The sequence below is a fragment of the Rhinolophus sinicus genome, chromosome 14, assembly GCF_057876585.1.
Source record: "Rhinolophus sinicus isolate RSI-liver-muscle chromosome 14, RSI-T2T, whole genome shotgun sequence".
NCBI lineage: Eukaryota > Metazoa > Chordata > Mammalia > Chiroptera > Rhinolophidae > Rhinolophus > Rhinolophus sinicus.
In genome coordinates, this window is record NC_142514.1 from 55,530,077 (window position 1) to 55,557,676 (window position 27,600).

Here is a 27,600-nt window from a genome sequence, read left to right on the forward strand (position 1 = left end):
AACAAAACCAGACTCACTGAAACCAAGGCACATCTCTTAAGACATGTATATTTTTCTTAGTCACATCCTGAGTCTCTAATCCTTAAATTTTCTTCTGAAAATGCAGCATCTTCTCTAATTTAGAAGCCATTAATACTAATTAATATAATAAAGCTTTAGAATTTCCTTATAAATCTTACTCTTAGGTAGGGTTTGGGGGATTTTAAAATTTTATTTTTATTTATCTTTTTATTTTTTTTAAGGAGGGCACAGCTCGCAGTGACCCACGCAGGGATTGAACCAGCAACCTTGGTGTTATTAGCACCACGCTCTAACCATCTGAGCTAACCAGCCACCCTTGGGGATTTTTTTTTAATGAAAAATTATCAAACTGGGTTTGGAAGTAAAATTCTTCTCGTTACTAAGTAGCCATGGTATTTCAACCCTGCATTAATGAAATGGTGACTGCAAATGACATTAGCTCCTAGTAGTTCTCGAAAGCAAAAAATCCATCCAAGTAGAGAATTGGTTGGTGTCAGGAAAGAGTTGAAACTAACTTACCAGACTTAACAGTCTTGAATAACACCCCCAAGTCTACAAAATGATTTGCTATAAATGGTGTATCTGTTTTGCATGTACACATGCATTTGTGCACATGTTTTAACGGAATGGTATCATTTCCCAGAATCCATGGGAGCTTTTGCAGTTACAAATACGCATGTTAGTTACACTTGAGATTGAAACCAAATAAATTCTCTAGTTTTAAACTTAAACACACATACCCTGTCAGACTTAGGAAAAGGTGACTTGCAGAACTGGCTATAGTATGTCCAAGAGGTTTTGTCATTTTTGTATAGAAGTTGCGTTTCTACATAGGTTAAAAATTTTTCTGGGCACTTGGATACACAGATCTGTGAAGAAAAGAAACACAGTGGTGGGAACTGAGTTGAGTTGAACAAACCAAGGAAGTATCTATAAGGTTAAACTTCTAAATTATCTACCGTTATAAAGAGCAAAGCACCAGTTTCCATCTAAGAAACTAAAATCAACTTTCTAATCTTATTGTAAAAAATGAAATTTCATGTACTAGATATCAGACTCTACTTCTTGCCCTTTGATGTTGATGTTCTGTTAAAACAATAAGATGCTGTACAATGATGGACTTATTTTTAACTTCTGATTTTGAGATAATTATAGCACTACTTGCAGCTGTGAGAAATGATAGAGTCCACATACTTTTCACCCAGTTTTGCCCGATGGTAATAATTTGCATAAATATAGCACAACATCACAAATAAGAAACTGACATTGTTATCATCCATTAATATTATTCGGATTTCACCAGTTTTATATGCATTTATTGTGTGTGTGTGTGTGTGTGTGTGTGTGTGTGTGTGTGTGCGCATGTTTATGTGCAGTTCTATGAAATTTTATCACATATAAATTCATGTGACATCTACCACAGGACAGTGATGGACTTTTAATAAAACATTTTCTTATGATTTTCTGAATTAGTAGATAAGAGTATAATGCAAGCTTAATTTTGCCTGTGTAGTTTATGCATTTTCCGGGTAGAATCTTCCTTCCTTTCCTATATGTGAATAAAATGGTGATTAAAAGTGCTTCAAACATTGATAATTTATGCCACAAATAACTACTGTGTTTCCCTGAAAATAAGGCCTAGTCGGACAATCAGCTCTAATGCATCTTTTGGAGCAAAAATTAATATAAGACCCAGTATTATATTATATTATATTGTATTATATAAGACCTGGTCTTGTATTATAATAAAATAACACCAGGTCTAATATTAATTTTTGCTCCAAAAGACGCATTAGAGCTGATTGTCCGGCTAGGTCTTATTTTCGGGGAAACACAGTATCAGTGCCAGTGAATTCTCAACAATTCTCAAAACATCATTGGGGTTTTATTACCATAAGAATCTAACACAATTAGGGCTATTAGCAGCAATCAATCATTTTAATAGTCTTAGCAACACCCGTCGAATGTGGGCAGACAGGTCACCGATGCAATTATTTTGCACTAATGAACTTTGGGGACCTATCAATGCCAAATCAGATCACTATGCTAGTCCATAGAACCACTGTGGAGTGACTGAAATCCAAGTAGTAACTCCACGCAGAGAAAGCAGAATCAGAAAAGATGCACTGTATTGGTTTTGCTTTTGTTTGCAATAATAATTTTTAAAAGATCATATTAAGTCAGGAGATTTGCAACCAATCCTCTGCCATCAGTTCCTCCTTGTGAAAGTCTCCTCCACTCTGACTTGTTCCATCTCCCTACTGTGCACTTTGCTAACTGTTTTCACTGGCCAGATTCCAGCTCAACCTCCACTGGCAATTAGGCAAAAACACTGCTGCTGAGCTGACGTCTCTTTCACGTCTTTGGGTCACATTTCTGCGGTACACAAGGACATTTGGTGTCCACCCCACAGCTGAGGTAGTAGGTAGAAAACGAAACGGACACTTCAAATCTCACACTTAATATTCTTTTGTAGTAACAGCAGTCCAATTCCTTCTAGAACTTCTGACAACCCATCTCCACATTCATGCCTCCATATGTATTTTCTCTTTTTCAGTCTCTCATACACATTTGTGCACACACACAATCACATACACACACTCATACACCTCTAGAGGAACTATCGAAAGTTTCACAGCTTTCTATGAAAGCTGAAGAACTGTTTAGGGACATTCGTAGCATCCAACGTGGTCACATTTTTTTGGAAGAAGGCTAAGGTTATTATCAATGCGAATGCCAAAAGTTCACTCTGATTGGAGCTAAGCTAATAAATCATTAACATATTAGGAGATACTTCACAGACATTTAGGCTTTGATAATTTACTAAATAACTTTGAAAGATAACTAAACTAGTTCCCCTATTGGATGCATTTAAATGGATTTCTAAAAGTGAATACTGAACGTACTAATGCTTTCACAGGCTTTAGATGGTGGTAGGAACTACTGAGTTAGGGCCATGATGATTTATATACTTATAAATATACACATATACAATGTATACTACACATATAAAAGTACTGTGTATGCAACACATAAAAGAAAGTAATTAAAATGGTAAAAAAAAAAAAGTGGTTTGTTAAAGAGAAGCACATCAAATTTCATTCCAGACACAAAATGAGCAGTTAAAAAACAATATAGCAACTGCTCTTTACTCTCTGCCTCTATCAGACCAATTTGTTCTCTTCAAATGCGGTGCTGATTAGTAGCAATCAGTGTATAATTAGCCAAAAATGAAGGTCACATTGAGGTTGGGTATCCTAATTGATCATAGTCTGTCCTTTAAATGCTTGTGACACATATTTGGACCAGGCTGGCAGTTAACAAAAAACATAATACATAAAAATGGGGCTTGGATCACTAGAAAAATTATTGCCTGACAGATTAAAAGCAAGTCTGCTTTACTGACCATTAAATTATATTCTGACTCAGTTCTGAATCTTTGAGTAACCACAAAGAGGAACTCTGAATATAATTTTTCATCATCAGTTTTACTTACAATTCATATATGTTTAACACTCTAATACAAATTAGGATGTGGGGAGTGAAAGAGAGAGTTACATTGAAGATTAAAACAATACATTTGCTATGAAGAAAGGATGAGCTAGTAAATTTATAAACAATAAAAAAGCATAATGTGCAAGGATTTTTGTTTGTTTGTTTGTTTCATCATGGGAATGATAGATTTATATAGTACTGTGGAAAAATTCCTAGACTGGGAGTAGGAAGATCTTCTTTCCTTCTTTCCCTTCCTTCCTTCCTTCCTTCCTTCCTTCCTTCCTTCCTTCCTTCCTTCCTTCCTCCCTTCCTCCCTTCCTCTCTTCCTTCCTTCTTATTGATCACCTGCCCTGAGCCTGTACTAGGCACTGGGGACACATTAGTGAACAAAACTGATAAAAATCCTTGCCTTCAAGCAGTTTACCTTCTAGTAGGAGGAGGCAGGTAACAATAAATAGGTAAAATTGCCTGTTATAAGACGGTAATAAATGTTATGGAGAAAAACAAAACTAGAAAGGAAGCTAGAGGATGAAAATTAGCTGGGTGGGATTCCAATTTTAAATAGGTAGTCAAGGAAGGTCTCACTACAAAGGTGTCATTTGAAGAAAGACTTGAAGAATATGAGCGATCAAGACACAGTTATCTTAAGAAAGTACCGTAGGCAGAGAAATGAGCAAAGTCTAAGGCTCTGAGCCAGGAGCGTTCCTGGATCCTTTGAACAACAGATGGCCAACGTGACCAGAGTGCAGTGATCAGAGGGAGAGTAATAACATATTAACAGTGGTCAGAGTTAGGCAACCAGTAAAGGAGCTTGTAGGCCATGGTTAGGATTTTGTCTTTTAATCTGAGTAACTAGGGAAGCTATGGGGTTGGTGGTGAACAAAGGGGAGATATAACTTATATTTCCAGGGTTACACTGGCTGCTAGATGGAAAAAAGACTGTAGGGGTTGGGGGTGGTGACAAGGATAGAGGCAGAGAGACCAGTCAGGAGGTCACTGAACTAGTGTAGGGGGGGAAAAAAGGTATCTCCTTGAAAAAAGGAACAAATAATGAAAAGTAGTTTGGTCCAGGGTATATTTTCAATGGAGACCAGAGGAATTAGCTGATAGCTCAAACATGAGTGTGAGAGAAAGAAGAATCAAAAATGATTCCATGGTATTTGGAGTTGTCCTTAACTGAAATAGGAAAGACTGTTGGGGTTGGGGAACAATTTTCGGGATGAAGTCAGAGATTAGGAATTGAGTTTTGGAAATGTTAACTTTGAGATGCCAACTAAATATCCATCTAGAGACATTGCACAGGTGGTTAGATATAGAGATCTGGGGTTCAGGGAGCAGACTTATCTGGGACTATAAATCAGGTAAGGCAGCATATAGATGGTGTTAAAACCACAAGATTAGTTGAGACAACCAAAGGAGGAAATGCAGATTTTGAAGAGGACTAAGTTCGGCAGAGGAGGGAACTCCAATGTTTAGAAGATGTTGGAAGGATAGAGAGAAACCAGCAAAGGAGACTGACAGGGAGCGGCCAGAGAGTTGGGAGGAAACATTAGAACGTTGTGCCCTGGAAACCCAGTGAACAAAGTATTTTAAGGAGGAGGGGTTGATTAAATAGTGTTGTTGGATCAAATAAATGTGGATTGAGAACTGACCGTTGGTTTAATGATATGGAGGTCAATGGTAACATTTTGAGGCAATTAGAGTGGGAGTAAAAGCCTGAATGAGAGTGAGAAGAGAGGGATCTAGACACACTGAGTATAGACTTTTCTTTTTATGAGCTTTGGAAAAAAAAAAAAAAAAAGAGGCACAGAGATATGGAGCAGTAGCTGAAGGAGGATGTGGGAACCAAGGAGGTAATTTTTTAAGCTGGAAGAAATAACAGCATGTTTGTATACTGATGGGGATGATTTAGTAGAGAATGAAAATGGTAATAAAAGAAAAAAACAGGAAATTTCTGGAGTCAGGGTATGCTTGCGTATGTGAGGAAAGATAAGATCTAAGGCACAAGTGGACCGGCTGGCCTTAGGAGCACAGGCAGTTCACCCCCGAAAGAAAAGGAAAGGCAGAATAAATATAGGAACCTAGATGACAATAAGTAGGCAAGGTATGTCAGTGTGGAAGCTTTTAAAAGTTGTCTTCTGAATGTTTATACTTCCTCAGTGAAATAGGAAGCATAGTCAGAGGCTCACATGAATATTGGCAAGAAGGGCTTGGAGGTTGGAGGTGAGATAAAAAAGTGTGAAATTATTTTCTAGGACAGTAGGCTCAGGGAATGGACAAGGGGTCTCCAGCATGGTTGTGGGACAGCATATGGGCCCATGTGAAGTTAGTTGTCTTGAATTTAAGGGACTGGTGTGTGTGTGTTTTCTCCAAGAAAACACAGCTGCCTGGATTCAGGCAGGGAATAGGCAGAGCTACATTTAGCCAGGAATGAGGTCTGGCCCAGGGAAATACAATGAAGAGGGTGGGTCAAGGGAATTGAGAGTTTTATAGGGGAGTGGTTTTAAAGCGAGACCAGAGCATCTACGTCAGGTAAAGAGGGAGATGAAAATATGAGGGAACTGAGGGATACTTGGAAAGGGTCAGTCAGGATCAGCAGTTTGTAGGTCCTGGTGAGGCAGAAGAATCATTGGAATGTTAGAGGAACTGACATGATCAGATAGTGGGATGTTTGAAATTGAGATTACCAAGGGTGGTAATTACTGGTACAGACAAGATCAAGGATCTGACCTTAGGAGTAGGTGGCTGTGGTAGAAAAGAAGGTCTGTAAGAGAGGTGGTCACAGAACTAAGATGCCAATATCCCAAGTTGGTTTTAGTCTAAGCAGGAAATAAGATATAAAAAGTCTTTGAAGGAGATGAAGAAGAAAGAATGGAAGCAGATTTACAAACAAATTCTAGAAAAGATCTTTGGGTATGGTTTATTTGCACATGGAACCAAGAAGAAGCAATTAAGTCAGTAGTGACTAAGTTTTTGAGACAGCTGTACTGCCAAAGAATTCATGAACTAACCTGAAAAGGCCTTTGACTATTAAAATAATCTTTGAGGTGCTAAAACTTGCACAACAGGAAGAGAGCTTCGAAGCTATAGGGCCCCCAAGAGGGCATATTTCCAGTGCTCAGCAATGGGTGGCCCTGAAGCTAATGAACACGAAATAACCTCCCAGGTGGTTGACATCGACCATAGGATGCAATGGATAAGGGAGTTCCTCTCCGAAAACACAATCCATATCGAATAAAGGACTCTTCTCCAGTGCCGCGTACAAGAGACCACTATGTATTGCTCCCCCTCCCTTTTTGAATGGGTTTGTATGCTAAATTTCCTAGCGTCCTTGCCCATTGTGCATCAAGACCTGATGGAGAGACTGTATGCATCACCCAGAGATCCTGGACTTGGGTTAAAGACAGTACTACATGTGCCTCTGGATTGTCTCCCGTGGGAAAATGGAGGTTCTGGAGGACAGAGGGTTAGACTATGGAAGACAACTAAATGCTCACTGAAGTTTGTGCCTCTCGTTCCATTGGTTCCACAGCACAAAAGAGGCTGTTCAGCCCACAACTACCTTGCTTGATTCTTTTCTTCTTGCATCTAGATGTGAACAAATAAAACTAACGTGTCTATGGCATACGAGCAGCAATGCGATGTGCGATACTTCTGATCCAAGGCTCCTAAGAGCAAGGGTGCCTTATTCAGCCTCTGTGTTTCCTCCTGCGGTTGGATGCAGATAATAAGGACTTAAGGGGTGGCAGAGCCACCAGAGGAAAGGAGCCTGGAGGAGAGTAATCCACTGACCACAACACCTTCTTATACTGTTAGATGGCCTAAAAGAAGTCACTGAAAAACAGGTTGATTAGTCACAGCAGCTACTGTTACACTTTATAATACTGATTTGGAGAAAAAAAACCTCTACTTCTCTGGGGTGTAGTTTGGTCATTTATAAAAATAGGTAGTTGGACAAGACAATCACTGAGGTGCTTCAGTGATGCTAAAATGATTGATTCCTGCTTCATTTTGATTGTATATGAACAAATATGAGCTCATACTCATGTCTTCTCCCCTTCCGTAAATTCATCATTAAACACATACATACACACACACACACACACACACACACACACACACACAGAATGCAAATAGAATTTCTGACTTTCATCCAAGAATGTTCGAAATTGCTAACAACACCAGAACGACGTTTTTTTATTTTTTATTTTTGCCTTACCTGGGTAGTAGGGCACTGTAGGTTTACCATCACAGAGGGACTAGTACAGCTGAAGAGGTTAAAATAAAACAAAATGCTCTTGTTCCTGTTAAGAAAACAACACAAAATAATCTTTTTGTGACTGTGAAAATGCTACATATCCTTTCAGACCCTGTACACTTTTAATATATTACGACCTTTAAAAAATGGCTTTATTTTCTCTAGGTAGCTGCAATAGAGTCCCCAACTCCATTTTTAGCTGCCTAACTTTTAAAGTACCTTTTGGTAATAGTAAAAAGTTGAAATAATCAAATTGTCCATCAATAGGGGATTGGTTAAGTAAAAAATTCTACATCTATGAAACGGAAGATTACATTGCCATTGAAAATAATGTCGAAGAAAATGTTTAAGGGATGGAGAAATTCCCAATATATTAATTCTAGGAGGCATGTTACTAAAGAGTATTAAGATATAATTTGATTTTAATTTTGGAAAAATAGCTGTAACATTATATGCAGAAACAAATTTATTATATTTGAATGGTTGGTAGTCTGAGAAAAGATAAATAGAGTGGCATTTCCTCTCTGTTCAAAATTATGGTCAGTGGCATAGTAATGGGACAGGTTGATAACATTGTCACTAGCACGAGTGAAGTATCATTCTGCACTTGGCAAGCCATGGTTGTCTTTTGAATCTCAATTTCCTCCGCAGTAGAATGGAATAAGACCAGCCCTACCTACTTCAGAGAGGTGTGGGGAAGACATAAAATAATGTGTAGTGGACTCAAGGTAAGTGCTTGTCCAACTTTACTATGCATCAGTAAAATTTGGAGCATTTGTTGAAAATCGTGATTCCTGATTCCTTCTCAACCGTTGAGAGCCCAAATCCCTATGGGGCCCAGGAATTCAGAGTTTTCTCCTACACGCCCCAGTAGATTCAGATACAGGCCGTCTATAAATCACACCTTGAGAGAAGCCCTAAACATTTGAGAAGAATATTCCCAGCACCTTGTCAAGTCCTCAATTAATTAATGAGACTACATACCTAACATAAAATGTATAATAGGCTGTTGAATATGATTCAGAATCACCAAGTAGGATCCAAATCTAGGGATAAAGAAAGCTCTCCACAAAAAATGTGGGCTTGATCCTTGCATCACTTCTACCCTCATCCTGCCCCTGTCTACGTAAGCAAAAGGTGGCAGGGAAGGAGGTGGATTGGAAACATTGGAGATGACAAAATACAATAATCACAATTAAGAGCATTTTCTACCTCATCCTCATCGAAAGGGTGATTGTTCCCAATTCCAAATCATAGAGGGCTCTGAGAGAATTTCTCGTAGAGACTGAGGGTACCTATAGGAAGGGCAGACCAGTATTCCATTTTCCAACTGGACATCTCTTATGTGGCAGACTGACTAGTTAGCCCTCTGTGCCCATTTTAGTGGGGAGGAATGAGACCCAAAGACCACTGAGAATTGAAAAAAGCCAATGAGATAGAAAGAGGGCAGTGCCTGTTATGGAAGGATGTAGAGTCAAGTAAATGGGGTTGAATTTCCCTGGTGGTACCTCATAGGACAACGAGAAACTGGAGGTGAATCACTGGAGATGAAGCTGACGGGGTTGAGAGGAGGGCAAACCAAAGCTGATTTCTCAAATCAAAGAACTGTAAGTGAGGACTTCCCAGAGAATTTCCACTTGTACACCATGAGAGAACCAGGCTTTGGTGCTGACCCCAAAGAGGGTGCTGATGGCTAGTTTAGTTATGTCTTAGCTGCAGTAGCAACAACCATATGGATGTAGGGAAATGACGAGGAAAGTGACACACTCCTTCTCCTTCCATCTCCCACAACACAAGGGAAGGGCTGGAACCAGACGTGAGGGAAAAGAAGGGAAACAGACCAGGCTCTCTCTTCCACTCTAAGTTTCCTCCCAGAGTTCAAACCTGAGCTAGGGGATTAGAAGAAATGGGATTCGAATTTCAGATCGGACTGCACTGAACATCTTTAATAACAGAAAGCATATGGAAGTCTACCTGTGATGCCAAAGTGAGAAGAGATATTTGAAGAAATATCAATAAAGTCAATGATAGGGAAAAAATAAACCCATTTCATGTTTGTAATCCCATCGAATTCAGATGGCTCAAGATCTGGTTATAAATTCATACATAATACACACAAGGCTACTTCATGATTCCACAAGACTCAGCCTGGCTCTTTCACCACCCAAGCAGCTGTATTATCCACACAGTCTTATGATGCATGTGATTCAAATTTGTACCTAAGCAAATGAATAAATCAATGCATGTCATGGATCATTGGAGCCTCTTAGGAGTAGTTAAAGCTGTGAATGGTAAATCAGTGTCAGGAGTCCCCGTAGGTAAAATTGATTTATAACCTGCAAAATGCTACATAAACTCAAGTTATTCACCAGATTATGCTATCCTCAAGGGTAAGGTTTATACCTTATTCATCTTTATATCCCTACCTTGCCAACAGTTAGCCTACTACTTGGCCCATTCTAGGTAGTTATCAAATGTTGTGGAATGAATGAGACAAATTCCAGAATAGGTCGCTCAAAATTTTAGAATCCTTAAAATCCTTAGTTTTTCAGCACTAATCTATAGTCATGCTATTACAGTCTGAGTAATATCCTTAAGCCTCAGTGGATGTCAGATTCCTTGGGTTCAAAGGAGATGGTGATGGTTGCAACTAAGCAAGTTTGTGGGCGTGACCGAGGAAGTAACTCCTTATTTAACTTGAATTATATTTCCCTCAGGAAACACCAAAATAGAAGCAACTGCAAACTATTAGTTTAAGATGGTACACCATGCACTTAAGCCCATTTTTCTTCTTTCCTGAGACTCATGGAAATAAAAGAATGAAAGTACAAAAAGGAATAAACCTCATCATTCAAGCTAAGGATGTGGAGGATGGGATCTGCTCACAATTACACAAGAGAGTTCAACAATTTCTGGAAGACAGAAACCATATGAGAGTGTGTTGAGTGATAAACACACTACAAGGGCTACAAAAAGGGTAGGATACGATTTGCCTGTGAGAATTCATGAGACATATTGGGCTCAGGGTTGAGAGTGGGAGATGTGGCTGAAAATGAGATTAACAGAAGTTTACAAACAGGTCTATAGTGCAAATCAGCACCTCTGTACTTCTCCCATACCCGTACACTTAAAATTCTAGCATCCAGGAAAAACAGGCAAAAACAGAGGCCTCTTTTAGTGAATGAAGCTTCTGGGGATACAACAAGGGCTTTTGTGGCATTTGGCAACCCAGCCTACAACCCTTCATATTGTGGCACTTTGAAAGCCCATGCCAGACACCCAGCTTCCCACCAGTTCATGCTGCAGTGAAATCTGACAGCCGGCATGGCGCTCCCCTCTCCTCCCCCACCATCACCCCACACAGGACAGAGGCCTCACTGGAAAACTGACCTCCTAACAGCAGTATAGCAAATTCACACAAGACACCTGGTTTTTTCTTTAGTAAGAATGGAAATGTTGCTTCACTCAGATGCCAAATTGATGCAAAACTTAAATGGAAGAGCTTCGTCCTCTTAATCTTTCCTGTTTCCCTGTCTGAAGAGCTCATACTGTGGATCTAGGTATTTCAGTTTGGTAAATGTGTTGCATCAGACAATGTTCAAAGCTGTTTTAACGCAACCTTTACAAGCTGAAGTTTTCGTAGTAACCAGAAGGTGGCATCAAAATCAATCGAGTTCTTGCTTTTTAGTGGAAATCCCAAAGAATAAGACTGTACACCCAAGTAACATGAATAACTTCCCTGAAACTCAAAAGGCAGAAAAAGTTGCACATCAACAAAGTGCTCCATTTCCCCCGGAGGGCCCTGTTTGATCTGTTGTGACATTTTAGAAAAGTCCTGATGTTTCTCCTAGCATCCTTTTGGCTAGGCATGGACAAACAAAGCAGAGAATGGCCAATTTCTACATCCCAAACATCTCTAAACATGGAATTTAAGCTCCGTTATAAGGAATGCCTTTGAGAGTTGAGAATCAAAGGGTTACTTTAAGTATATCATGGCACTAAGAAGTATAATACGCTAATTGTTACAGTCTCACAAATATTTTCTGGACTAAATTGTTTGGGATGACTAAATTGCTTATACATCCTCACAAAATGCATTTCATTTTGGAATAGAAACACACACACACACACTTTTATTTGTGTCGTTTCTTTTTTTTTTAATTTAATGATACATTTTACCAGTTTATGTTCAAGATTTTTAGGACTGGATTAAACATGTAACATGGAAAACCAATTTCACTTCAACTTCATTCAATGTGCAGCCTCCAGGGCACAGGATTTGGGGCTATAACATTCTACTTGTGCCATTTATTATAGTAGTCAGTTGTACCTGAACAAGTACTTTAATCTTTCAGAATTTCAGTTTCCTAATTTTCTAAATGAAAGTAATAATAATGATACCCATTTAGCAGTGTTGTTATGAGAATCTGGTAAGATGTTTACACTGATCTCCATCTTGGGAGCAAGTCAGTCTCTCACCTGTGCTACCCTTTTATTCTCATTCAACAATGAATTAAATGAGTACCTGTTACAATGGCAATGTTTTACAGGCTGAGGATACAAACAGTAAAAGAGGCAGAGAAAGTTCCCTGATTTCAAAGAATGTTGGCTGTAGTAGGAGGAGATAAACAAGTTAAATTAATAATCAGGATAATTCAGGTGGTGATTAAGTACCCAAGACAATAAATCAGAGTCTTGTGCCAGAAAGTACTCAGGGAAAAAGAGATACCATGTTTCCCCGAAAATAAGACTGGGTCTTATATTAATTTTTGCTCCAAAAGATGCATTAGGGCTTATCGTCAGGGGATGTCATCCTGAAAAATCATGCTAGGGCTTATTTTTTGGTTAGGTCTTATTTTCGGGAAAACACAGCAGCAGGAAGTAAGTATAATGCTTCAGGAAGGATTGCCAGTATTACACTTTATTCTTAAAGAAGCACACTGCACTGCAAAACTAGATTGAAATCCATGATTTGTTTATTGTCTAGTTCCTAATTTAATTTTTCAAGTTTTATTGAGAACAATTGACATATAACATTGTATTAGCTTGAGAGGTACAATGTAATGATTTGATATATGTATATTTTGCAAAATGATTACCACAATAAGTTTAGTTAACATCCATCAATTCACAGTTATAATTTTTTACTGTGATGAGAACTTTTAAGATCTACTCTCCTAGCAAATTTCAAATATACAATGCCGTGTTAACTATAATCACCATGCTGTATATTACTGCTTCAGAACTTATAACCAAAAGATCTTACCTGTTGACCACTTAAATCTATTTACCACAATGCCTCACAACAGATTGGCAATCACCAATCTGTTCTGTTTCTATGAGTTCAGTTTTTTTCAGATCATACACGAGTGAGATAATACAGTATTTGTCTTTCTCTATCTGACTTATTTCACTTGGCATAATGTCAACAAGCTCTATCCATGTTGTCACAAATGGAACGATTTCCGTACTTTTTATGGCTAAATAACATGCTATTACATACATATATATATAACATTTTCTTTATCCATTCATCTGTCGATAGACACTTAGGATGTTCCCATGTCTTGACTACTGTAAATAACGGTGCAATGAACATGGAAGTGTGGATATCTCTTCAAGATAGCAATTTCAATTCCTTCGGATATAAACCCAGAAGTGGAATTACCGAGTCATGTTAGATCTATTTTTAATTTTTATAGGAACCTCCATATCTTTTCCATAGTGGCTGCACCAATTTACATTCCCATCAACAGTGCACAGGAGTTCCCTTCTTTCTACAACTTTGAAGACACTTATCTCGTCTTTTTGGTGACAGCTATTCTAACAGGTGTGAGGTGACATCTTACTGTGGCTTTGATTTTTGTGTATGGTACAAAATTAGGGCCCAATTTCATTCTTTTGCATGTGGATATCCAGTCTTCCAGCATTATTTGATGAAGAGACTATCCTTTCCCCATTGTATATTCTTGGCTCCTTTGTTGAAAATTAATTAAACTTGCATGCATGGGTTTATTTCTGGGTTCCCTATTCTGTTCCATTGATCTATGTGCCTGTTTTTATTCCAATACCATACTGTTTTGATTATTATAGCTTTGTAATGTAATTTAAAATCATGAAATGTGATGCCTTCAATTTTGTTCTTCCTCCTTAAGATTGCTTTGGCCATTTAGGGTTTTTATGGCTCTCTTAGGATTGTTTTGTTTTGTTTTCTATAAAAAGCGGTATTTTGATGGGGGTTACGTTGAACCTGTAGATTGCTTTGGATGGTACGGACATTTTTAACAGTATTAATTCTTCCAACCCATGAGCATGGAATTCTTTCCATTTATTTATGTCTTCTTCAATTTCTTTCATCCATGTTTTATAGTTTTCAGTGCACAGATCTTTCACCTCCTTGGTTATTATCCCTATTTATTTTTTTGGATGCAATTGTAAATGAGATTATTTTCTTAATTTTTCTTTCTGATAGTTTGTTATTAGTCTATAGAAATACAACTGAAATTTGCATATTGATTTTACATCCCAAAACTTTACTAAGTGTATTAGTTCTAAGAAGATTTTGGTGGATTCTTTAGGGTGTTCTATATATAATATCAGTTGATCTGAAAATAGAGACAGTTTTTCTTCTTCCCTTACAATTTGAATCCTTTTCTTTTTCCTACCTAATTTCTCTGGCTAGGACTTCCTGTACCGTGTTGAGCAAAAGAGACAAGAATGAGCATCCTTGTCTTATTCTGATTTAGAGGCTAAGCTTTTCGTTGTTGAGTCCAATGCTAGCTGTGGGCTTATTAGAGAAAGCCTTTATCATGTTGAGATACATTCCCTCTATGCTCAGTTTATCGAGAGTTTTTATCATAAATGGATGTTGAAATTTTTCGCGTAATTTTTCGGCATCTATTGAGATGCTAATCTGATTTTTATCCTTCGTTTTGTTAATGTGGTGTATCACATTCATTGATTTGTGGATGTTGAACTAGCCTTGTATCCCTGGGATGAATCCCACTTAATCATGGCAGATAATCATTTTAATATATTACTGAACTTGGTTTGGTAAAAGTTTGTTGAAGATTTTCACATTTATGTTCATCAAGGATATTGGCCTGCAGTAATCTTGTAGTGCCCTTGTCTGGCTTTGGTATCAGGGTAATGCTGATCTTGTAAAATGAATGTTCCCTACTGCTCTAGTTTTTGGAAGAGTGAGAAGGATTGGTATTAATTCTTTAAATGTTTAGTAGAATTCACCAGTGAAGTCATCTGAATCTGGTCTTTTGTTGGGAGGTTTTAATTACTGATTCAATCTCCTTACTAGCAATCAATTTGTTCAGATTTTTTATTTATTGATGATTTAGTCTTGGTAGGTTGTATATTTCTAGAAATGTATCCATTTCTTTTAGGTTGCCCATTTTGTTGGCATATAATTGTTCATAGTAGTCTCTTATGATCCTTTGTATTTCTGTGATAGGGCTTTCATGTCTCTACTCTCTCTCTCTTTTGGTAAGTCTAGCTAAAGGTTTGTCTATTTTGTTTATCTTTCCAAAAATCCCGCTCTTTCTATTATCTTTTGGTCTCTATTTCATTTATCTTTTCAGTGATCTTTTCTATTATCTTTTGGTCTCTATTTCATTGATCTTTTCTATTCAGTGATCTTTTCTATTATCAGTGATCTTTTCTATTATCTTTTGGTCTCTATTTCATTTATTTCCACTCTAATCTTTGTTATCGCCTTCCTTCTACTAACTTCAGGCTTAGTTTGTTCTTTTTCCAGTTCCTTGCGGTATAAAGCTAGTTTGTTTATTTGAGATATTTCTTGTTTCTTGAGATAGGCAGTTATTGCTATGAACTTTCCTTAGGACTTTTTTGCTGTATTCCATTAAGTTTTAGTATAATTCCATTTTCATGTTTCAAGATACCCTTTGATTTCCCTTTTGATTTCTTCTTTGACCCACTGGTTTCCTCCTTGCTTGATGTATTCCAATCTTCTGGGCTTCTTTCTCTTCATGAAGTATCATACGCTCACTCCTAACTCAGGACTTTTGCTCTTACTATTTCTGGTTTAAAAGCTCTTCCCAGGGTTTTTGAAAGGCTGGATTCTTCCTAGTCTTCATATTTTGGTTTAAAAGTCAGCTCTTCATGAGAGCCCTCCACTGCTTGCTACAACCATGAGGCAACTCATTGCACACAGTCATTCTCTATTAGGCCAACTGTTTTGTGTTTTCTTTCATAGCATTTATTACTATTTGAAATTATGTGACTTTTAAATCTCCACATATTGATAAATTTTCCAGTTTTCTTGTAATTGATTTCTAGTTTCATACCATTGTAGTCAGAAATGATGCTTGATATAATTTCAATCTTCTTAAATTTATTAAGGTTTGTTTTGTGGCCTAACATATAATCTAGCCTGGAGAATATTCTATATGTGCTTGAGAAGAATGTGTATTCTGCTGCTATTGGGTGGAATGTTCTGTAAAAGTCTGTTAAATTAATCTCTTCTAACGTGTTAATTTCAATGTTTCCCTATTGAGTTTCTGTCTGGATGATCTATCCATTGTTGAAAGTGGGGTTTTAAATTCCTGTACTATTATTGCATTGCTGTCTATTTCTACCCAAAGATTTGTTAACATTTGCTTTATATATTTAGGTGCTCCTATTTGACGTCCATAAATATTTACAAATTATATATCCTTTTGTTGGACTGACCCCTTTATCATTATATAATGACTGTTTTATCTCTTGTTATACTCTTTGGCTTAAAGTCTATTTTTTCTGAAAAAATATAGCTACCCCTGCTTTCTTTCAGTTTTCATTTGCATCACATACCTTTTTCCACACTTTCACATTCAGTCTGTGTGTGTCCTTAAAGCTGAAGTGAGTCTCTTGTAGTCAGCATATAGTTGGGTGTTTTTCATTTTCTTTCTTTCTTTTTCTTTCTTCTTCCTTCCTTCCCCCTTCCTTCCTTCCTTCCTTCCTTCCTTCCTTCCTTCCTTCCTTCCTTCCTTCCTTCCTTCCTTCCTTCCTTCCTTCCTTCCTCTCTTTCTCTCTCTCTCTCTTTCTCTCTCTCTTATTCATTCAGCCACTCCACGTCTTTTGATTGGAGGATTTAGTCCATTTACATGAAAGTAATTATTGATAGGCATGAACTTACTATTACCAGTTTGTTGACTATTTTGTAATTCTCTTTTTTTAAATTAAATTTATTGGGGTGATATTGGTTAGTAAAATTATATAGGTTTCAGGTATTTTGTTCTCCTCTTGCTCTCTTCCTTTGTGATTTGATGATTTTCTATACTGGTGTGCCTAGATTCCTTTTTCTTTTATGTATTGCATATATAAGTTTTTGCTTTGTGGTTACCATGAGGCTTACATAAAACAACTTATAGTTTTAACAGTCTATTTTAAGCTAGTATTTTTAACTCTGAACACATACTAAAGCTCTACATTTTTAATCTCCCTCCACCATTTTATGCTTTTAATGTCACAATTTAATCTTTTTATCTTGTGCATCATTAACTAATTATTATAGCTATTTTCTTTTACTATTTTGTCCTTTAACCTTCAGACTACATTTATAAGTGATTTACCCACCACCATTATAACATTTGAGTATTCCAAATGTTTAACAGTGAGATTATACTTTCATGTGTTTTACTATTATTAATTAGTGTTCTTTATTACAATCACCCTCTTATTGAATGTAAGCTTCATAAGTGCAGGTAGCTTGTCCATTTTTTTGCACTATAACCTCAGCCTTTAGAACACTGAGACATAACAGCAGCTCTATATATATGTGAATAAAAGTATAATCCTATTACCCAGAAATAATTACTGTAATTATGTATATGTCCTTTCAGACTTTTCCTCTTGCATATATAGATGTTTTTATACATGTGATATTCACTCATCACAACACGTCCACCAGACAGAGTTACACTATACAGGACATTTCAGTAACCTGATTTTTTGCATTAACAATATATCATGGGCAAAAAAAAAAAAAAAGCAATATATCATGGGCATGTTTACATGACAATAAATGTATCCCTACACAATAATTTCTAATGATTAAATAATATTTTTATTATATGAATATACCATTATTCATTTCATCAATCTCCTATTGATAGACATTTAGGCTGTTTCTATTTTAATATTACTATTATATAGTATCTATAATACTAGAAATTTTAATGCAAATTTTCATTGATAACTTTCTAGGAGGAAAACTACTGAATCAAAAGAATATACATATTTGCTAAAACTAGGTATTTTCATATTTCACTACTACCATTAGAAAATGAGACGCTTTTTCTCCTCATTCTAGTCAACACTGGAAATTTTAATCTTTTCAATTTATTTGACAACTTAATAAGCAAAAGTGATAATTATTAATTTGCATTTTTAAACTGTGGTTGAACAGTATTTTCTATTTTTATTGGCCATTATATTGCTATTTCCTGTTTATGACTTTTGCCCAACTTTATATTGGATGGTCATTTTTTTCTTTTTCATTTTGTAAAAGCAGTTCATATAATAAAGCTATTGTCAGATATATATGTTGAAAATATTTCTTTTTCCTAGATTGCCACTTTTAACTTTGCATTCAGTGGTTAAGGTGGGTTTACTTTGTGTGGTAATATACTTTAAAATTTCTGTTATGTATTCTGGCTTTGGTTTTATTTAGAAAAGGCTTCTTTACCACATAACTGTAAATATACCCCTGTATTTTCTTCTGTTATTTTTTCGGTTTTATATTTTATATACAAAATCTTCAGTGGTTCAGTATTCATTTGTTGTAAGGTATGAGATAAATATCCAATTTTATTTTATATTTATGAATAGCATTTTAGTTTATTCAATACCATTTATTTAATAACCTATCTTTTTGCTAGTGACTTGAAATCCCATCTTTATCACGTTCAAAATTTATATTTGTAATTGGATTTGTTTCTTTCTGCCTAGTTCTATTATAGCTCCACACTATTTTAATGATTGAAATCTGATTTTTAATAAAGATTTTCACTTATTATTAAAAATTTTAAGCATACGTTAAAGTAATTTTCTTGTTAAAATTTCAAATTAATACACTTTTAGTATAAGAATTAAAACAATTGGGAGGCTTAAAATATATATCAGACTAGCATAGATGGCTCAGAAACAAATATATAAATTTATGGTATGATAATTGTGGTATCAGGAATCAGAGTGGGAAAAAGCATATTATTTAACAAACTATTGTGATATAATTGGTTCTGCCAGTGGAAAAAAAATGAAAGTTTGGTTCCTACTTCATTCCATACACACAAATAAATCCCAAATGGATTAGAAATAGAAATATAAAAATGAAAACCATAAAAATACTAGAGAAATATAGGTGAATGTTATTTTCAGGAGGAGGAAGGCAAATATAATCATGACACAAAATCCAGAAACTATAAAGGAAAATCAACAGAATCAACTCTTGAAAATATAAACATAATTTTTAATGGTTCCATTATATTTCTTTAAATTGATGGGCCATAATTTACTATCATCCACATATTGTTGGATACCTGTATAGCTTATAATACATTGTTATTATAAATAATACTTTAATGAACATGTTTGGATTATGCTAGGTTTGTCTTCGAATCTTTATGTACTGAAATTTGTGGTATCCAATGTTTGTTGGCAATAAGTGGATCATGGGCTTAGGTCTGGAAAACGTATTGTTACAGGGGACCTTTTAAAAATAGCCTATTTTAAAGAACTAGCGATTTTAGAGATTTGTATTTTTCCCACCTGGTGCTCTCTGTCCTTCATAATGGAAAGGTTTTGTTGGCAATGTCTAGGAATTTTAGTTACTGGAGTTAAAATAAGAATTACACTGTAGATCCAAATTCAGTCCACTTATGCAGGCAACGAGGACCTCTTGCAGTAGTCAACTTGTCCCCCATAAACTCAACCTGACATGATTAAAGATTTGCTCCCCCCACTCAAATCCTGGTTTCTCTTGATTGTCTAGAGTAATTCTACTCCATGAATTAGGGTAACTCCCTTCTGAATCTATTTTTTTTATCTGTAGATCATGAACAATGAGTTCCACAGTTATGGGTGGTGAACACAGACAACACACAGAAGTGTTTTGAGCCTTGTTTGCTGTTGCTGTTAGTGGTAATTGGGGCTGTGGTTGGCTTCCCTCCTCCCCCCCTCCCATTTACTACCAGCTTTTATAGAAACTGAACTGGTTATGAAGAACTAGAAGATCTATGAACAACCCCGTATATTGACAGAAAAGAAATGGACTAGTGAGAAAGGAGGACAATTTTCTTAGTGTGAGATTTATGTTTTGTTTTGTTTTAAGGTAAAGAAATAAAAATAAAAAAAACACTTGTTTTCAGAAATGAAAACTTCTGTTATGATTAACATTATAAGGGACGTTGATGGGACATTTCCTGGTTTGTTTCATCTACTCAGTCATTGTCTGCAGCAGCCAAGTTGCCTTGGAAAGCCTATCACACACTGAAGACTTTCTGGGTGTGCCCCTCACTTGGAAAGGGGGAGTGATTTCTCAGTAGGCGCTGTTGCAGACACAACTTTAACACCTGTAATGCCTAGCTTTTCAGCAGTGAATCAATCAGAACTCAGCCTTCCAAAAGCCCCTTTCATAAGGCATTTTAAAATACAGCTTCTGATAACATCACTGGTCCAACTCATCCATTATAATTATATTTTTTTCACTAAGCAGAGTCTTCATGCATTCTAATAAAATGCTGCCCAATTATGACGTCTTAAGTCATATAGTACAAAACTTTCCAATTGCTTATAAACTGTTTCTAGGAAAGTGGGGGAGGGAAGTCTTCCCTTATGAATTTCAACCTTGTGAAGTAGTCTAGTAAGATTAATGTAAAAGTGATTTCTAGGGTATAGCTTAAACAGTAAAATCAGACAAAGCAAAGGCGGCCATACTCACTCATTGGGGGTGCCCTTCTGGCCACAAAAGTGGCCCTGGCTGTCTGTAGGGTAAGCCACTCTCCTGGGGTCGCCATGTACCCAGGCTGCAGGGAAAAGAAAGGACAAAAGGCAGATCAGCAACAGCTGGCTAAAAGCAGTTTGATTGGAGAAATTAGAATGTAGCCACTGCAACACACGAACCTCTGCCTTTAGTCACAGAAGATGATTGATTTTCTTCAAAGAGTAATTTCTTAATGAAAAGTAAAATAAAATATGGATGAATCAGTGAGAGAGCACATTTTTCTTACTCTTTCAGGATTCATCTGGGTTGAAGCCAAAACATGAGGTAATGCACTTAGAAAATGACATTGATTAAAATGTGAATTAGAGGGCACGCTACAGAAGCTTGGTTGGCTAGAAGTCATTTTTTTCAAGGGCTCAAAACTAAATGACTTCATAGCAGAGCTAATAATTTACAGTAAATAGTATGATGTAATTCTTTTGGGTTATACATGAGTGAAAACCCTTAAAACAGTCAAACAATGAAACTATAATGCCCAAGTCAAATTGACTAGTGTTTTATGATTTCATGTGACATTAAAAAAGGCAAATAGTAGCAACTTCAGAAGCAATACATAATAAAGATTTACTGTGCATTTTGTCTGATAATCTCAAAGCTTACTATAAATATCAAGTATTCTTAAACTTCATAAAAACTGAAGACTCAGTTCTATTTTCTCTGAAGATGCTGGGCTCTACCCCACATAAGTTCATCACCATTATTTTCCAAGAATTAGAAACTTGACTTGGAGGCTAGACTATAGAATCACAGAAAGTAACATGCATTAACTAAATTAGGTAATACTCTCTAATTCTAACTGAAATTTCTAACTTCTTTAATTTGATTACTAGAGATCCTAAAAATCTAGGAAATGCATTGGTCACCTAATACTAGCCTCTCTATATGGAAAACGTACCTCTTTGTCTTTTGCTTCCTTTAACATTTACCCAGCTATCTCCTCACCCATATTTATTGGATTTGACAGTTCATGTTATAATCCGATAACCCTTATGCACATGGCCAGTGTGACTTGGGAAGATAAAAAAAATTCAATCTTAAATGAGAATTTTAATATGGCAGGGAAATTTTTCTCAATAATTTTTCTCATCCATCCAAAACCTTTCCTTTTATTATTAAGTACCCAGAAAAGTCCCCTTTGTTTAGTTCTTTCCCCAATGTCATAGAGGCCAAATCTATTTCATCTTCTAATACCTTCTTATAAAATCTGACTCATTTGGGCAGCTCTCCACTGCCTTATCTTCCCATTTTTATTTCCCAGAATAAAGAAAGTGGACTACAAATATGGCATGTAAATGACATCTAAGCGTTCAATGTGCAATGTCTCCAGATACTATTTTATTAAATTCTGTTTTATATCTTATTTTATCACATTTTGGCTAAACCTAAGAAAGAAATCTAATTTTACCTGACTCTATTTTCTGTAATAGGTTTCTTTTAACTTTATCCTGAAATGTTTTATTTCTTTTCCATACAATTATTAAGTCAGAAATGGGCACCCCTAAAGAAGCACTTGGACTACTGGGTTTGCTACTTCGTGTATTTATGACTCTAAATAAGTCACTTAATTGTTTTGAGTCAACTGGCTTTCTAATTTGTTCCTATAAAATGGGTATAAGAATACCCAGCCTCAAAAGAATGCTGAGAATGTGAAAGAAGATAACGACAGTACAGTGCCTAACATGGTGCTTGGCATACTGTGTGGACTGGGTCATGTTAAGTCCCGTCTTACCTGGGTTTCATCAAAACCAAACACTGAGGCACCGACTTTGACACAGGTAGTTAATTTGGGAAGTGATTCCAGGAAGCTTAGGGGGTGTGAGGAAAGTGAGGCAGCAAAGCCGATGAAGGGCATATTAATGAGTAGGACATTGTGTGGGCAGCAGTGCCTCATCCTGTGGGGATCTCCTGAGGAACCATGTAGAGCACGCCTGTCACTGGGCATGGACAAACTGCCCGCTATCATGGCAAGCCAACTCAGGACTCAGGGAAAGAGGGGTGGGGCATCAGCGGTATTGGCTACAGTTTCCCCCTCCCTCATTTCAGCGTCAATCAATTGATCAAAGAATTTGACTTGACAGGTATGTATCCTGTGCTAGAAGTCATTCCCAGCATTGATAGTTTGTCAGAATTCTCAAGAAACACCTGAAAAAGAGAGGATACAGCTTGTAGAAGGCTTAGAGAAGAGCTGGGACCTGAGAAAGAGAGAAAAAGGACTAGGATTTGGACAGGGGGCCAGAAGTAAGGAAGAGTTATAGATTGAGGGAAGAGAACAATAATGAACTTCCATTATTAATTGCTTACAATGTGTCAAGTACTATGTTAAAGATATCACATCCATGGTCTCATTTGAGTCTCACAGTACCTCTACAACAGGATTTCACAATAACCCTATGAGGTAGATATTATTTTCACCTGAATTTTATAGATAACTGCGGCTTAGAGTTTTATTTACTTCTCAAGATGACACAGTGATTGAAGTGGCATAAACAGGGCTTGAAGTTAGGTGTGTTGCTCTAGGCCCGTGCTTTAACCACTAGACTATAGTAGCGATGACGGTGCCCACTAAAGAATAGATCAGGAATGAGCTTGTTAACAGTGGAAAATAACAAGGATTTCTGCTACATGAGGATCAGCTGTATGTGGACACATATGGTAGGAGAGGCGATGAGGCAGGTACTTTTGGAGTCTGTCATTTGAAAAGAACTTTGTACTTAACAGGAGAGAGCGAGTGTCTGACTGGGAGGGATATTATGCCTGGGGACAAAAGAGAGGGAGACAAAGATAGAAGTGTCAAGGGAGGAATTTTTCATCTTGATTTTGTAGTTTTGGATTGTGGCAGGTGGCTGTGTTTACTAAGCTGCGGCTACCCCTCTCCATGCAGCCTCTGGCACAGAAGTTGTACTGCAGGTGGCCTGTGTTTGAGCTGGAACATCAAGTCTTTGAACTGAAAGCTGCAAGGCTCCTCAATCAAGTCACCTCAGTTGACGGCATTTAGTTTTCTTTATCTTCTCCATCAGGCCTACTGTGTTCCCCCAAAAATAAGACCTAGCCGGACTATCAGCTCTAATGTGTCTTTTGGAGCAAAAATTAATATAAGACCCAGTATTCTATTCTGACCCGGTATTATATTATATTATATTATATTATATTATATTATATTATATTATATTTATTATGTTATGTTATGTTATGTTATGTTATGTTATGTTATGTTATGTTATATTATATTATATTATACTATATTATACAAGACAGGGTCTTATATTAAAATAAGACTGGGTCTTATATTAATTTTTGCTCCAAAAGACGCATTACAGCTGATGGTCCGGCTAGGTCTTATTTTCGGGGAAACACAGTACATCTCATCCACCCATGCTGGAGGAAAATGGCAGATAAAAAATAATAATAATAAAAGGTGGAAAAGAAGATGTGCAGCTGCCGTAATTTTTTCCATTAATAAATTAAGGGACTTCTCACATTTTACTCCCTTTCTTGGAATTTCTCCATTCATGGAAATTCTGGAATTGTGCTGTCCAGTATGGTAACCACCAGCTACATGTGTCTACTGAGTACTTACATGTGGCCTATGTAAACTGAGATCTGCTGTAACTGCAAATGCACATCAGAGTGTAAAGACAGTATGAACAAGAAAGAATGAAACTATTTGATAATTTTATATTGATTATCTTTGAAATGATAATATTTAGTTATAGCTAATAAAATATATCATTAAAATTAATTTCCCCTTTAAAAATTTTCCCTTAAATAGGGCTACTAGAAAATTTAACATTACATATGTGACCCACATTATATTTCTCCTAGACAGATGTGTTCTAGAATATTTCCCCACAGAGGTCAAAGGCTCGCATATGAGGTGATGACTAGTGTCATAATCTCATGGGTTTGTGTCAGTCCTTCTCCAATCCCATTATACCCAACACATCCTTTCTATAACGAATATTTACTATGCTCCTTTTATAATCTTGAAATACTACTCACAGCTAACATAACTCACTCATACACATACTTCTTTAAAAAAATAACAAAATGCCCTAACTATAATGTAAATGAGAAATAAGAACAAAATAATTTATAATTAAACAGTATGCATATTGATGTACAAATGCTCACATGTGACTAACCTAGAAGATATAGTGAAATAAGTTAGGTGCTTGCACCTACGGATAGAATCACTGACTGTGACAGCTATAATTGTAGGAGGATATAGGTGTACTATGTAGGGGACTCAAATAATACAAGTGTTGTTGTTAACGATATAATTTTCTAAAATGAACAAATTTTAGTAAATTCTAACAAAAACGTACAATCTTTCATCAAATTCCTTTGGTATTTATTAAAACTATGCAAAAATAATATTTTTAATTTTAAAACAGAAATTCTAGATACAAATATTGAAAAACATATTGTCAACTACATTAGTGGAACATGGGACAGTCCACAGGTAGGAAGTGGAGCAATTTGGGTTGTATAGAATTGTCCCAGATACAGCAAGACATCTACCTTCCCTGGTTCCCATTCACTAAATGCCAGTCATACCCCCAAACATTGTGACAATCTAAAAACGTCAACTCAAATGTCCTGAAAGACCCCCTAGGCAGTGGTTCTGCTGTGCACCACTGATTTAGATGTTTATTTACACACTTAAAACTCTCAAAAAAAAAAAAAAAAAAAGATAGATTCCACATTGTCTTTTTTCTCCCAGATTTTTTTTGGGGGATATGCTAACATGAAGTTCTTTCTTATAATTTAATCCCATTTACTTTTATTCAGCTGATCACCATCTATGGTGACTTTCAAATATGCCCATAAATTATCTGACATTTTTCCTTCAATGGGTGGTGCTCAATTCCTCTTCCTTTGAGTGTGGACTAGATTTAATGACTTGCTTCTAATGAATAGAATGTTGCAGAAATGACATTGGGCAACTTCCAAGAGTAGGTTATATAAAGCATTGCACTTCCACTTTGCTCTCTCTTTTAGACACTAGCTCTAGGGGAAGCCACATGACTTGAGACACTCAGACAGGCCTATAGAAAAGCCCACATGATTGTCAGCTGTCAGGGAGACTGAAGCTTCCTGCCAACATCCACAGGAGGGAGCGATCTTGAATGCTGATCCTCCACCTTAGTTAAGCGTGCAGGGGACTAAAGCCTTGATCCCCTGCATCTTGACTGCAACCTCATGAAGAACGTGGAGCCAGAGCCACCCAGCTAAGCTGTTCCCAATTCCTGAACACAGACACTGACATAAGAAACGTTTGTTATTTTTACATTACCAAATTTGGGAGTAATTTGCTATGCAGCAATAGATAACTGATCACTATACAGCTTTTAAAAAATACTTTATGTACTTGAGGGAAGCAGTTAATCATCTTTCTCTTCTTCCACCTAATTAGTCATGATATTTAAATCCTCTTTTCTGTTTGATTTGTTTTGTTATGTTTTAAACTCATAGCTACCATGGTAGAATTTTAGTCATTTTTGTTTCTTTGCCATATAATTTAATACATGGAGCTCTCAACTTGACTTAAAATATTCCTTAGGGCCTAACCAATTATACAGTATAGAACACCTATTTATCTTAATTCCTCAAAGAATGTTAACATGAAAAGTTTATTTGAAAACATTAGTCTAGAATATGGTCAAACTCCTATTCATTCACACTGAACTGGCAATCATCATATTCCTATTTATTTAGTCATTCATTCATTGGGTCCTACTTGTGATTGACACATAAAGACTCTGAGGATATAGAGATGAACACATTCATATTTGGTATAATAACTGTTTCATAATTAACACATTCTCCCCAAGGGAACTATATATTATCCTGATTGGCCAGTGCAGAGGGAAGATGGTTTCTGAAGAATGATAACAGATTCTCTTAAGCTTAATCAAGTCATGACCTTAATTTCAGCTGCTGTTCAAGTTATAGTCTCTCTACTAAAACAAATGAAAGCAGCCTCTGCCACCTTGGATGCAGCAATTTGTCTGACAAAAGCTTTCCCATTCCCAATAAATAGAAAACACCAGGAGCATTTGCTTTCACCTGGCAGGGAGAGTACTGCTTCCTCACTATATTCCCTCAAGGTTACATGACCACCTAGCTCTTTGCCACAACTTAGGTTGTAGGGTTTTGATAATATCCTTACTCAACAGGGTATCACACAGATTCCTTACATTGATGGCATCATGCAGAAAAGATATGGAAATTACTGGATAGCATGTAATATTGATGCCTTAGAAAGACATATGTATGCTAATAGATAGGAAACAAGTTTTATGAAAATACAAGGGTCTTTCAATAAAGACCCGATGAGTCCAGGAGTGATATCTCCTCCAAAGTAAGTGATAAGTTGCGGCACCTTGCATTTTCTGCTATTAAGAAAGAGACACAATGCTTATCACCTGTCAGATCTGAGTAGGGCTCAAAGAACTAAAATGCTTTTCAGATCATCCAAGCTACTGTGCAAGCAGATCTGCCACTAGGTCTGTCTGGCAGAATGGACACCATGGTGCTTAAAACATCTGTCAGAGGACAAATGTCTATTAGAGAATCACAGTTAGAGGTCCATAAGGTTAGAGAAAAATCCATGTTCTTTCAGCAGATAACTGTTCTCTTGAGAAGCAGCTCCTGGACCCTGAGTGATCGCTCAATGACATAAGAAGCCCATCATGAACTACCCATCAGTCCTAAAGTTGGCTGTGCCCAGCAGCACGCCATTATTGAGTCGAAGTGGTACATTCATTCAACACTTGAGAAGGTTGCAGAGGACAAGGAAGTTTCATTA

General features: G+C 36.6%; 1 protein-coding gene across 4 annotated transcripts in view; it reads right to left on the bottom strand.

Moving 5' to 3' along the window:
- The window catches only part of SLC44A5 (solute carrier family 44 member 5), a 312,300-nt gene that overhangs the window by 43,994 nt on the left and 240,706 nt on the right, over positions 1 to 27,600 (bottom strand). For all 4 annotated transcript variants that reach the window (XM_074334959.2, XM_074334957.2, XM_074334958.2 and 1 more), the window contains exons 4-6: positions 20,727 to 20,811; positions 7,736 to 7,820; positions 762 to 890 (exon numbers count right to left, since the gene is read on the bottom strand). In XM_074334959.2, coding sequence (XP_074191060.2) covers positions 762 to 890; positions 7,736 to 7,820; positions 20,727 to 20,811 — 299 coding nt within the window. The remainder of the gene's footprint in view (positions 1 to 761; positions 891 to 7,735; positions 7,821 to 20,726; positions 20,812 to 27,600) is intronic.